The 13,750-nt window shown below is 39.4% G+C and overlaps 1 protein-coding gene and 1 long non-coding RNA gene across 2 annotated transcripts in view; both read right to left on the bottom strand.

Annotated features, from left to right (window-relative positions):
- Positions 1-2,253: 2,253 nt before the first annotated feature.
- Positions 2,254-11,144, bottom strand: LOC108792791 (ladinin-1-like). Its single transcript, XM_018563649.1, has 6 exons — positions 11,120-11,144; positions 9,074-9,146; positions 7,501-7,632; positions 6,741-6,830; positions 6,575-6,649; positions 2,254-2,329 (listed from the first exon to the last, which is right to left on the bottom strand). The coding sequence occupies exons 2-6, from the start codon at positions 9,098-9,100 to the stop codon at positions 2,324-2,326; spliced, it is 330 nt and encodes a 109-aa protein (XP_018419151.1). The 5' UTR covers positions 9,101-9,146; positions 11,120-11,144; the 3' UTR covers positions 2,254-2,323.
- Positions 11,145-11,296: 152 nt separating this feature from the next.
- Positions 11,297-13,750, bottom strand: part of LOC108792789 — a 9,052-nt gene continuing 6,598 nt past the window's right edge. The window contains exon 3 of the long non-coding RNA XR_001941587.1: positions 11,297-11,329. This is a non-coding gene — a long non-coding RNA (uncharacterized LOC108792789). The remainder of the gene's footprint in view (positions 11,330-13,750) is intronic.

Genomic DNA, 13,750 nt, shown 5'->3' with positions numbered 1-13,750 from the left:
CCATTTTTATGCTTTGTTAGCCTTTTAACATGGAGCTATACAAATTGTTAATTTCTTCCATTCTCCTAGAATGAGTTTAACCGTGAGGGTTTAGGGAGCATTCAAAGCTGGGTGTTTTTTTGTTTGGGTACTCCTTTTTTAGTTAGCCTAGTGGCCCATTATTTTACATGGAATGCATGGTGATTTCCAGTAGTCTTTTTCTGGAGGTATGACTGTCTGTCTTCTTTTACCCTAGTTTGTTTTAAATTTCTTTTAAAAGTTTTGAAAAATGGCTGCATGCAAAGGTGATGGGCTGTGCCTTTTGGAACTTCCCTGTTGCTTGTAAATAAATGTAAATGGTTTGAGTGTCTGCAGCATTAGCAGACAAAATGTGATACAAAAGCGCCAGAGACAATCATTCCTCACAGGAATGTAGTGATATGCATAATTGCAGGACGCAGCCCCACTACAGTCAGGGAGACTGGGACATCTAGAAGGAAGCACATAGAGGAGGGACGCGTCGACATCTCATACACCGGCATACAGGGCATGTTACACGGATTTCCCATCGCTCCGTTTTGTTTATTGTCCCATGGCTCGTTTACATCCTACTCTTGTGAGTACATCTAATGTATGTGGTTTTTACCCGTCATTGAATAAACGTATCTGCATCAGGAAAGGCGCCCTCCTCTTTGTGCTGCCTTCTGTCTGCAGCATTAGGTTATAATGGATACAACATCCATATACAGTATACGTGTTTATATTTTGTTTTCTGCTTCAGTACAGTTTGTATTATTTTTGTACTTTTGTATAAAATGTTGCTTGATGTTTTTTTTTTTAAATAATAGATCAGCTGTAACAGGACCATAACCTGTTCTCTGCTAAACTACCATTCATCCAGTTAAAAACTGTAAATTCTGTTTTAGAAATTTTCAACTACAAAGGTGGCTTCTCTAACTAGGACTATTAAGACTGAATTAATTAAGTCTTTGTGAAACATAACACAGGGTTGCGCATCCCTATCCTGCCTTTGCAGATACTTTATGTGACATTTCAGTTAACAGTACCTAAATTGATATTTAAAGTCAAAAGGAGTTTAAGCTATTTGAAATGTTGATTAAATAATTTACAATGGATGCTGCTCCTTGATGTTTAAAAGTTTTAGTTCCCTGCAGAATCAGCTGGTCTCCTGAGCACTGGTCCTGACTTCCTGTTTTAGAGTGACTCCTTTCTCAAGTGGAGTGCTATGGAGTCACCCTTGTGTGTGCTAGTGAGCTGTGTGTGTCTCCACAAACACACAGAGCAAATCAAGCTGCTACTCTTCCCCCTGGCTCCACTCTCCTCCCTCCTCCAAGCTAGTAGATGGATAGTGGCTGGAGTCTGCACTGGGGATCCCTGGTTTAAATCCTCAGCCAGGTCACTATCTGCAAGGAGTTGCATGTTCTCCCTGTGCTTGCGTGGGTGTACTCCGGTTTCCTCCCACACTCTAAAAACATGCTGGAAGGTTAATTGGCTCCCATCTAAATTGGCCCTGTATGTATGCGTGTGAGATAGGGACCTTAGGTTGTAAGCTCCTTGAGGGCAGGGACTGATTTGAATTTGGAACTATGTAAAGTGCTACGTAAATTGTTTGCGCTATATACATAATAATAATTAACACTTTGTTGCAAAATGTCATCGTCAATGTCATTTTAGTGGATCTTCTGTGGATTTTGTCTAAGGGTTTGTGCACACAGACATTTAAAATTTGAGATCAGTTTGTATAATGTTTTTATTCTTTCATACAGGCCAGTTTGAGTGCTATAAAAATACATAGCAAACTCATAACAAACACATCTCAAATACCCATGTATGCTATCTTTAACACTGTAGAAATTTGTGACTGATATGCGAAAAATGGACCACAGAAATAAAGAGACTAAAAATTAAGAAAGTTGTCTATCCAACAAAACGATTATTTTATCCACAGGCAATCTTCATTGTTTACACATTGAACTATTCAGGTGTTTGGTAAAAGGCCATACATTACATGTCATTTAGATCAAATATCTGCTGAGAATACATGTAAGCAATATTGCATTGTGTAACTTTAATTTTACAAACATCTTCAGCCTTTTAAAAACATAAAACACATGTGGAATTTACTTTATTTCAGTATATTCAAGCAGGCAATCTGATGTACAACAGGAGAAGAAGGAATGTTTTCAGACAAGAGAAAGTGAGGTAATTTAATGATAAGTAAAACTGTAAATGTAAATACTTTTAGGACAGGATCTTCTAGAATAATATTTGATCATTTTGGCATAATTCCTTGCATGTTATGGGCAGATATTTTTGGCCGATTTCAGAGCTGAAAAAGGTGATAAAATAATTTCGTTAACAAATTAAAACATACATTAACTTAGATACTGTATTTGTGTTTTGTTTCTAGGAACATATTTTTCAGTTAGTGAGTAAATGTGGTCCTCTGAAGAGGCCTGACACTGTGCTGGTCTCTAATCTAAAATGTTATCCGTAATGCAGAATTTGGAATTCTTGTGATGGGAATGGTTGCTTAAGTGACTATATAGTGGTATCTCCAGATAAATGGAGTCCAGGGAATGTACCCAATTGCTGTGGACTAAAGATGCACATAAAATGCCAAATGTGCGATAACTAGAGGTACACCAAAATGGAATTTTCAGACGCAAATCTGGAGTAAATTTTCAACTAGAGATGCACCGCAATTTCGGCCAAACAATTGTACTTTCAGCCTTTTGCCCAAAGTACCATTTTCGGCTGATATGTTTCGGTGCATCAGTAGTGATAACAATTGTGTGATAACAGTTATTTTGACATGCTCATAAAGCTGTCACACTGTTAACACATAGAGACACACATATTCGTAAAACACAAAATAAGATTTTGTGTAATCGGCATGTCCATACACAAATAACAAAATAATGCTCAGTCATGCTGTGAATATTCTGTTTACTGAAAAGACATTATTTAATACCTGACAATAGAAAAGGAGGATATTATATGTATTGAATCATCATTCAATTTCCAAACTCGGTGTATTGCTAGCTTAATCCATTTGGCATGAACAGGAGTACGAATGTCAGGACAAATTTGGGAAAAATTGACATGGGCTTTGTTTTCTATCAAAAATAATATAAAAACTACAAAACACTAATCCTTAATAATATAATGCCTAATTCAGTATTTATTTTTTTGCCACTGGAAAATTCTGCCTCCTTTCTCTTCCACTCCCTACTTCTGCTCAATTTGCCAACTGGACTGTAACAAAAGTAGTGTGAATCCCCTCCAATCCAATACTGTTCCAAAATCCTGCTCTCCTTCCCCTGTCCCTGGCCAACACAACATACCAGACCCCAATCACTCACCCTACCGAAGTGCCTGCTCTTCTTCCCCCATCACCACCTTGTCCATTTTGCATATGGCGCAATAACAGAAATACAGTACATGCACCCACATTACAGCAGTAGAGAAAAGACTTTGCAGCCTATATAGAGCTTGTCAGCAGGAAACACAGGCAGCTCTCACTGCCCCTGTGTTGTCCCTTTAAAGCAACTGTCCACATTTGAGCCTGCTATCATGGGCCATGTTGAGGACTTCAGCATCAGGAGGCTCTGACTGAACAATGGTGAGTGCCAAGTGGTGCTACTTTGGACAGCTTACACTCACCTGGGAGAGGTCGGGCATGTGGTGTCAGTGGGGCTATAAAAAGTTTTGCAGTGCTTGTGCGGTAGCCAGGCCCAGCATCATGAAGAGTGCTGAAGTAGATGAATGGCTGATTCCTGTGGCACTTTTCATGTTGTCCATAGTCAGTCCCTTGTTTCTGACGTGCAGTCCGGGTGAGCGTACGGCCGCATACTACCATAGAGAAGAACAGGCTGCTGCATACAAATCACACGCAGCACCTGTCCTTCCCTGGAGCGGCTCGATACGGCTGTGCATGCAGCACGGATCTGTACGGGCCGGCTGTTAGTCGTGTGAATGAGGCCTTATACTCTAACAAGTAAATGAACACAGCATACTAGCAGTGCTGGGTTTTCCTATTAAGTCAAGCAGAGTGTTATGGAGGCACCCAGTATAAAGGCCACATTTACACTTGCGAAGGGGCTGATTGGGTGAGTCTCTTCAGCAGCCGTTCGTAGTTGTTTTTATGTAATTAGACATGCTGTGATTACCTGCGGATAATCACTGATGCACACAAACTGTTTGTGTACAGGGGCAATCATCTTCAGGTAACTAGGTAACTGCAACATGTCTGACTACATGCAAATGGCCAAGAACGGTGTTTGTACGAGTCTTACAGAGCAATTCGTGAGATTCATGCAGTTGGCCCATATCCAAATATGAATTGTGCCTAAATGTTTTCTGTAAAATAATGATTTCATACCAAAAATTAAAAATGATAACAACATCCTTTTTTATAAACTAACAGGGCTATTCACTAAATGGTGAAGAGTTTGGAGAAGGCAGGAGAAGTGAACAATCTAGGACAGCATAGCTGAACTGGAAAGTGAGCTGAATTGGAGAATTTTTCCATATCAGTTATGTTGGCCTAGATTGTTCACTTCTCCTGCCTTCTCCAAACTCTTCACCATTTAGTAAATAGCCCTGTAAGTTTGTAAATTTAACAAAAATGAAAAACAATTGGAGATTCAGTTTAAAACTGCTTTAAAACAGCTGATTTTCTTACTGCAGGAGGCAGCAAAACATAGTAAATAAACTGCAAGATTGTCTCCGCCTGAACAGCTTATATACCTGTATGTGTGTGTGTGTGTGTGTGTGTATATATATATACACACACAGGGTACAGCTGATACACATGTGAGGAGCCCGGGCCCCTTACATGGGTATCGGTCATACAAGGCGCAGCATGGCAGAGGAGACAGGGGAGGAGTTGGAGGCGGCCAGGCTGCCGGGGCCCCAGCAGCGCCAGCCCAGTGGACTGGTGGATTTGATTGGGGGGGGGGGGCCTAAAGCTGTGTAAGGGGCCCCAAATTTTCTGATGGCAGCCCTCTCTGTGGCAATACCATAGTAAAATGTGACATAATAGTCACCCAGCAGTTCCAGGAAGCAATTACTTTTACCAGGAAAGAGCTGTCCTTTCCATGTTTTCTGGATTATGGTTGGGATCCTGTAACCGGGAGATTTCAAAGAGACTTGGGAGGGATGAAATCTCCATTCCTGGGTCCGTAGTGTAATAGTAACCAGCAACCAATAATTGCACACCTATGCACAACCCTTATGAAAAGGGTGCTGGCAAATGTTCAGGGCTCCACCTGGGAGACATGAGGACTCCACCCAGGAGTGGAGTCCAGTGCAGCAGGGAACTGCGGGTTATGAACCGATTGTGCAGGATAGCACAATGTCAAGGTTGCCTGGAGGGAACAGACAGTGGCGTAAGGTCTATGGACGGAGCTGCAAGTGTAAAGCCAGGAGGCTGTATGTTCATGTGTTTGTGTTGCCAAGAGATGCTGAATAACCCCTGCAAGGGTAACTGCATTGTTTTTGTGAACTTTCTTTTCTTAAAAGTGGGCAAGGAAGCCCTTAAAAGAAAATTTCAGCGAGTGAATGCATTCTTAAAGCTCTACTATTTGAAGCTAAACCTCACAACATTTATTAGTTTTAATTAATCCTATTCACTAGGAATATAGGATTTTGTATTTCAGATGCCTGCACAACTGTGTCCAGTAGTGACGTAGATGGCATATCAGCTCACCTAAATGCTTCTTACCTACGTACAATAACAAGCAGGATTTAAACGCAGAAATCTGTGTTGCAGTTGCTATATTTCTGGATTGTGTATGTTTGCCATTATGAGGGTGATAAAACACTTGTGCTTTGCAGCAACTTGTGAGCATTTTTGCAATGCAGCTTATCTGCTATATGTGCTACATGTTGAGTAGCTGAAAATCAACTTATAGTTACATATTATCAAAGGGGAAGCACAGAAGAGTTTTCCTAAAACAGAAGGTGTCCACCTGTCACACTTCCAGCACAAATCTCAGAACAAAGAGTTAAAATCTGGTTTACAGAACAGATATAGCTATTATGAGTGGGCCCACTCACAATAACCTGTCTAATTACACTTTCTCCTTCCTCCCTGATCTCATACTCCATAAAAGCCATTGTTTATTTACACTGCTATGATGAAGGGCAGCAAGCCTGGAACAGCTGTATACAATTTAAAATGCATGGCTCTCTAATATTAAGCTGTATCTATACTATAAACCAGTGGTTCTGGATGTACAGTTTTCCAAGGGACACAAAGGAATGATTTCCATGGCTCTACCCACTATTTTAAAAGAAAAGACAAACCCACTATTTGGGCGTTGTGATGAAATTGTTGTACATACCTTTTGTTTTAGGAAGTATCTGCTGTGCTTTTTTACCAGTACAGTACAATGGAGTTTCTTGTTCCCCACCATAACCTGCATGGTCACGTTATCATGGGGAAAAAGGTTGTAACAGAAATTATAGGCTAAATCCATCCTTTTAGTAATGAACGTCTACATTTTATATGGCAAATCTACATTTTTGGACAGAAGTGCAAAATTGCAGACAAGTCTGTTAATCTTACCTTTGTGTCACTTGAAGACTGGGATCTCTGCTGCCACAACATTCTTTTTGTGGCCACATCCCCTGTTTTAAAACCCTGTAAAAGATATTTAAAATAAAAAAATAGAAAATACTTAACTTTTAGAGCTGCTGATATTATTTTTTATTTTATTGTATATGCCCTTTACCTTTGTGCTTGTACTAGTGCTTGAGCTTTGTGGCACTTTGTTACTCCATTGATTGATGCGTGATGTAACAGATCCAGAAAGCGCTAAATCCTGAGAAACATGACATAGTGTGACATTGTTTTAAGAAAGCAGGGTTTATGGATTAGCAAAAAAATATCTTCATTAGAATAATCACAATTAGCAGTATAAAGTCTTATGTATCACATGAACAGGGTAACTTTCATCTGTTACAGCAGAGCTGTACTCTAATTCAGAGGCAATTAATCTTGCTTGGTGGTTCTTATTGCTGACTCCTTAAGTCAGTACAGGTCACAACAGTTGTGTAGGAGTAGCATTTGGCATGGTGGGGGCAGTGGGAGGGGTAAATGTTTTTTGTTGCATTTTTGCAGGGAGACTATGAGGGCCTTGTGAACATGGTCATATCATTTTTTCCGCAGGATCTTGCTGGCAGCAAGATCCTGTGTAAAAAGTTGTCAGTACTGCATCTGAACTCATATAGACCTACAGCACTTATATCGTATGAGCTAAGGTGCATACAGGGTTGTATGGCCTTTACACTTCTTCCCTGCCTAGTGGATGACTCGTACAAGTCATTTACTAGACAGTGCCATTGGCAGGCTGGCATGTAAACAACAGTGTTTAATCAGCAAGCCCCTGCCACCGCAAATTACGCACCGTTTACATATCATTCATGCAGTGGCAGCGCATGAATATTCTATAACTTTTTTAGAATAACTACTCAAGAGACAGAAATCCTCACCTTTCGGGATATGTTTGATTTATCAGAGTTTTCTTCATCCTTTTCAAAGATATTTCTCTTAGAAGCAACTCCATCCAATGTGCCAATAGCTGCTCGACTGTGAGAGGGTGGTATCCTGACACTCGCTGATCTCTGAAAACATGTGTTAAATGTATTGTAGCTAATCATAAAATCATAACTGACTTTATTCTCCATAAATTAAATTGTAAATTTCTGTTTCCCTGCATAGAAACATGTCTTAAAAAAGAATTCTTATCTATGTAAACATTTTTACATTTTCTATTTAATGAGCCAGTTGGGTTTCTAAATATGCAAATTAGCCTATAAACGAAAAAATTGAATATCTCATTTAGAGTAAGTGTGAGCCATCTACTAGTGACAGCTATGAAAAGCTAAAAAACACACATTTGCATAGTTAAAGTGACACTTTACTCAGGAGTTAAATCTTAAAAATACATTCAAGTACCTTACCTAGTAACAAAAATTTAGCTTATTTGTGTATCACTCGGCCGTAGATCCTCAAATCATCTCTGAATTGGTGCTGACACTGTCCTTCCTTCTAGAGGGTGGCTACTTTTGTTCCCCATGGTCCAAATAAGCTACATTTTTGGTAATAGTTAAGGTACTAAGATTTAACTCCTGTGTTTAGTGTCACTTTAAGTAGTTTGAAAGACACATGTCCATCAGGTTCAACAATCCAAAGATCAAGAGGCAGCAAAAACTATTCAGATTTTGTTGATATGTATTTAACACATTTCAGTACCATCAACTTTTAGTAATTTAAATCACCAAATTATAATAAACTAATAACAAATATCATTACTAAATAAAATATAATATGTATTCAACCATATAAGTTACATTTCCTTTTATTCCTAGAAATGTGATTCCCATCAAGAATGTAGTTCCCACAGTGATTGACTGATTGATTTATTCCCCTTTAGTTTAGTTTAAAAGAACATTGAAGAAGTGTAATCAAAATTATTCATCCCCCCAATGGTGTTTCCAGTGACTGAACCAGGCCTCCGTGAAGGAAGAGACACAAGGCAACGGCCATCTCCTTTGATAAGTAAACAAAGGAAACCCACAACAAAGTTGCATAATTTACTTTTTGAAATTAAATATCGATAGCCTTGATACTGTTGATTGGGTCCCAGGCAACTATCTTGATTATCAAATGCAGGTCCAATCCAAAGGAAATCTGACCTAAGGAAAATATGAAGTAGGAATTCACCGTTTTTTTTGGTATCGAGTACCGTTTTTTTTTGTTGGTACTTGCCGATACCAAATACCGATATTGGAAGTCGCATTTAGGAAGTCGGCCTGCGCGTAATGACTCGCCGCCCAGCTTCCTGATTAGCTGGGAAGCCGTCTCCATGCTCCCTTTTCAGGTCACACCATGGACCCATCCACACCTAATTTTTAACAGGTCAGAGGTTCTGAAGTAGTCACAATATATTCCACATCTATGCAACTTTGGAAACTATAGTACTTAATATTAGTTACACATTAAAATGTTCTGATAGTGGAATACCCCTTTAATAATCACTCCTAAAAGTATGGCATAAAATACCTGTATAGCTGAAGTGTATTTTTCCATACGATCTTCTATTTTTTGACTTCTTAGAGACAACCTTAAGCTGGATCTATATAGATAGAAAGTTGTTAATTGCAGTCACAATGACCAAGATCGCTTTACAGTCATTAGTAACCAGGCATATGAAACATAATTTTCTTGCGATTAAGAATCATATTCATCAGATAAGCAGGCTGAAATATTCTACAATATTAACAGTAGCCAAACAAAAATGCAACAAATGTTTTGGTCTTATAGCTCTTATAGGCAGCAAAATACATTAACCCCATTCACACATGCGAATGGGGCTGATCTCATGAGTCATGCAAATTAATTCTGTATAATTCAATGACAACTGACACTGTGCACAGCTGTTTGCAGGCTGTCAAGTAACCACACTCAAAGCCATACAAAGCTACCCACTTTGTGAAATATATATATATATTTTTTAAAGTGCAAGGGGTAGTAATCCTCATCTTTGGCCAAAAGGTTTATTATTTAACTCTTTAAAATGATCCCTACCTTCTAGTGAGGTCTTATGAGGTATCTACTGAGGAGAGCATCTAAAGTTGGCCATACTCTGCTCGAAAATTCGACCAGTGTGTGGTCCCGCTGGTATCCCTCCATTTGCCGAAAGTCGATTTCTTAATCAACTTTTGTTGAAGGAGATACCGGTAGTCAGAAAACTCTCAGCTGAACAGTGACTGGTTTAGGTACTCTGACAGTGGCACACCTGTCTAGCATGGATGCCTTTTCTAATATACAGACCACAAATTGAGGGTCTGTTATAATTAATACAGCTATTCCATGCTAAAAAAAAGAACTATCCCATACATATGCAGTGTTTATGCAAGTAAATTGAACATAGAGAAACTTTGAGGTAAAATACCAAACGCCGTTAAATGAAAATAAGAGAAATGACCGTATGGGATAGGTCTATTCGCTGGTACAACTACAATGAAATTACTTTTGGATGGGATGTAAGTTTGTTTACATGACCTTTTATGAGGAAATCTTCTTTAAATCATTTTGTTCATTATTTATTCATTCCATTTCTCCTTCTAGATCCAATTTGCGCAGCAGTTTTATAGTAGCCCATCCAATTATACTCATAGGCACACTACATGCTGCACTGTGTGGATATTACTTCTGGTTATCATGGAATACTCTGTTTACATGTTTGGTTTTTGATTGTTTCAAATTGTTTTTACTGTGTAAGGCTTTCAGATATAAATCTACTTACTTGTCATTATTTATTGTAATGCCATATATATTTATGGGTTTTACTTGATTTAATTCTATATCCAGTCAATGTTTTGATCATGCAGTGCAGGGGGCTTTGTAATACAACTGCTTTATCTGTATTGCTTGGGGCATTCTACTGGTAAGGACAGTCCAACACACAAAGGTCATCTGCCTTTCACATGTCAAGTTTCAGTTTACACCCGAAAATATATAAGCTGCACTCATCACCCACTGCAGATCATTATTTTTATTTTGAAACTATGGAAAATTCCAAATGTACTATGGTATCTATGGTAAAAATTGCCTATGGCAAACACTGAAATTGCGCCCTTGTCCAAATATCTGACACCACAGTTCTGGCACACCCAGACACACATAGAGACACTAGAGCTGCTGGTCCTGTAAGGTTGGTGCAGAATAAGGAATGTACAGCACAGTGTACAGAATGAAGCAGTACGGAATATAACATGTACAACAAGGTGTATCAATGAGGCAGCATGGACTAGGGAACATACAGCATGGCATATGAAATGAGGTGTTGTGGAATAGGCAATGTACAGCATGGTTTACATGTAACAGCAGCGATTGGCTGCACTGTCTGTCACTGTGGGTCTGTGCTGATGGGAGGTCTGAATGAGGCACAGCTTAAATAAAGAGGCAAACACCACCACTGTCCCTGAGTGGTGCGGCGCCCATACTGAATTATGTGCTAGGCCATTATGTTTTTTAGTATAGTCTACCTGTGCATTATATTCTAGAAATATGTGAATATCTGTGAATTTAGGTAAACAGACAGACCTGCGTGTGAAACCGCTGTCATCCTTGTCATCCTTGTCATCCTCAGCCTGAGACCTTACCTGAAAGATAGAACATCAGCAATTAGGAATAATTTTGCAAACTTGAACACTTGAAAGATAAAAAAAACATATTACTCACTCGAACAGAGCTGCTGAGACGTCCAAGCCGTACAAAGGATGTTGATGTCTGCTGAGAACTAGGAAGGCTTTCCTGCAGAAAACAAATCAAACATTGATATAGCCTGCCACCTGATTGTTAATTTCTGTATATTCTGTTCCATTGTAACTAGATGTCTTATTAATAGCTGTCTAAAATGATTGAATAATTGCTGATGTGGTGATTAAGGTTTAAGCTTCAGAAGACAGAATAAAATATATTGTATAATTGAATCTGTTTGTGAACAAAGGACAGTGTCACTCTTATGAGCAAAATAACTTTTATTCTGTCTTCTGAAGCTTAAACCAAAATACCACATAAGCAAAATACCACATAAGCAATCATTCAATCATTTTAGACAGCTATTGATAAGGCAGAATCTAGGCATATAGCTATACACAGCTAGAAATCACTTGATTTCCACATTCATGTTGAACAACGTAGATGGAGGATTGTCCCCTGGCAGCTACTGTATTCAGACAGCTAGTACCTATAGATTTCTATCTCATTAACGGTGACTGCATTTGATTGGATACAGTCACTATTCGGCTGACAATTTTCCACCTGGCTCCTTTGCTTTTTCATTTAACTTTGGTGGTACCGACAGGGCCATCCATGGCTCAAATTTCTGCCAATTCTACAGGAATATGTCAAAATGTAACCTGTGTATGGCCAGCTTTAGTTTTGTCATTCTGCTTAAATGGACTTGCACATTCCTTCCTCTTGCTTTTAATATATAGTATATGTTAAATATACATTTAGTATATAACAAATAACCTGGTGCCTATTGATCAGCCTCCTTGACAGTCAAGGGTCTTATTCAGGAAGTTGTCTGCATGTCTATGACAAAACTGGCCCTAGCAGCTGGTTTTGAAAAACTGAATATACTGATGTAGTGTTGTAGGGATGTCCCGATACCACTTTTTCAAAACCAAGTACAAGTACTTTCCCTCAGGTACTTGCTAATACCAATTACCGATACTTACCAATACTACCAATTACCGATACACTAGGGACTTATATTGTAAAGCGCTGCGCAAACTGTTGGCGCTATATAAATACTATGTAATAATAATAATAATGTGAAATTTTTTATAAAACAATACAGACTAATGATTTTAGGGCAGTTGCTCAGTAGGGCTGCATCCAGATGTCACCAGGCTGAGTCCAGATGTCACCAAGCTGTGTACAGATGTCACCAGGCTGCGTCCAGGTATCACCAGGCTGCATCCAGATGTCACCAGAGCTGTGTCGAGATGTCACCAGAGCTGCATCTAGATCTCACCAGGCTATGTCCAGATCTAACCAGGCTTCGTACAGATGTCACCAGGCTGCGTCCAGATGTCACCAGGGCTGCATGCAGATGTCACCAGGACTGCCTATGGGTCTCTCCAGGGCTCTGCGGGCAGGTGCTGGGCTGAACTGGCGGGTGGTGAGCCGAACTGGCAAGTGGTGAGCTGAACGGGGCGGGTTCCTGTCTTGTGCCAGCTCCGAGGCTGTATGTGCCATGTGGGGCTTGAGCAGTGCCTGCGCCGTGAAGGAGGAGGAGATGTGGGACCCGGCAGTCAGTGTCAAAGACAACTACTGCCAGGTCCCTGGAAGGCTGCCTCAGGTCCCCACAAGCGTGGGAACTTAGGCAGCCGATCTGATTTAAAAACTTAAAGGGCTGGTATCGGCCTTTAGTATCGGGGCATTTTCACAAGTACAAGTACAATGGCCTGTATCAGCACCGATACTAGTATCAGTATCGGGACATTCCTACAGTAGTGCATACAGATTTATTATAGATATGGCACTGTAGACCAAGAGCCTCTGAGAACAAAAACTGATCACAGAAGCTATATACTGTATGTATTAATGATCAGAACAGTCAGTCATCCTTTGCCCTTGTTTGTTCACTCCAAATGAGCATCCCCACTGTGGTGTTTTTGCTGAAGGACTAAAGCTGGCCATACCCCAGTAGAATTTTGTCCACAAATTTTCCTTTCTCAAATCTTGTTTGATTTTGTAATGGTTAATGGAGTCTAATTGACTTTAATTTATTTTGTTTATTTCTGACTGTGGTGACAAGGAAAATGGAAGGGTGAGGATGGAAATTTCTTCTTGTCGAAGGATCAGGATGGGAAATGTTTCTTGCTTATCTGAACGAACGTAAATGCATTTTTCCTTCAGGGAAAATCATACATATTGTAGTTCATGTGTGCTAGGCACGAGAAAAAAAACCTGTTTGCTATGTCTGGGATTCCATTCATGTAGCAGGCCTGAACAAAATTTTTAAGGACTTTTGAATAAATGATAATGATGGCAAGAGCAAATGTTCTGACGAATGAGTTTGAACGAAGATTTTAATGAAATATTACCAGTGTATGACCAGCTTAATATACAGTTGAAGTGTTATTGTTAAAGAAGTGTGTGCGTGTGTGTGTGTATGTGTATGTGTGTGTGTGTATATATATATATATATATATATATATA

The sequence above is a fragment of the Nanorana parkeri genome, unplaced genomic scaffold (assembly GCF_000935625.1).
Source record: "Nanorana parkeri isolate BGI_ZX_2015 unplaced genomic scaffold, ASM93562v1 scaffold683, whole genome shotgun sequence".
Classification (NCBI taxonomy): domain Eukaryota; kingdom Metazoa; phylum Chordata; class Amphibia; order Anura; family Dicroglossidae; genus Nanorana; species Nanorana parkeri.
This window is presented reverse-complemented; position numbering and strand designations above follow the sequence as displayed.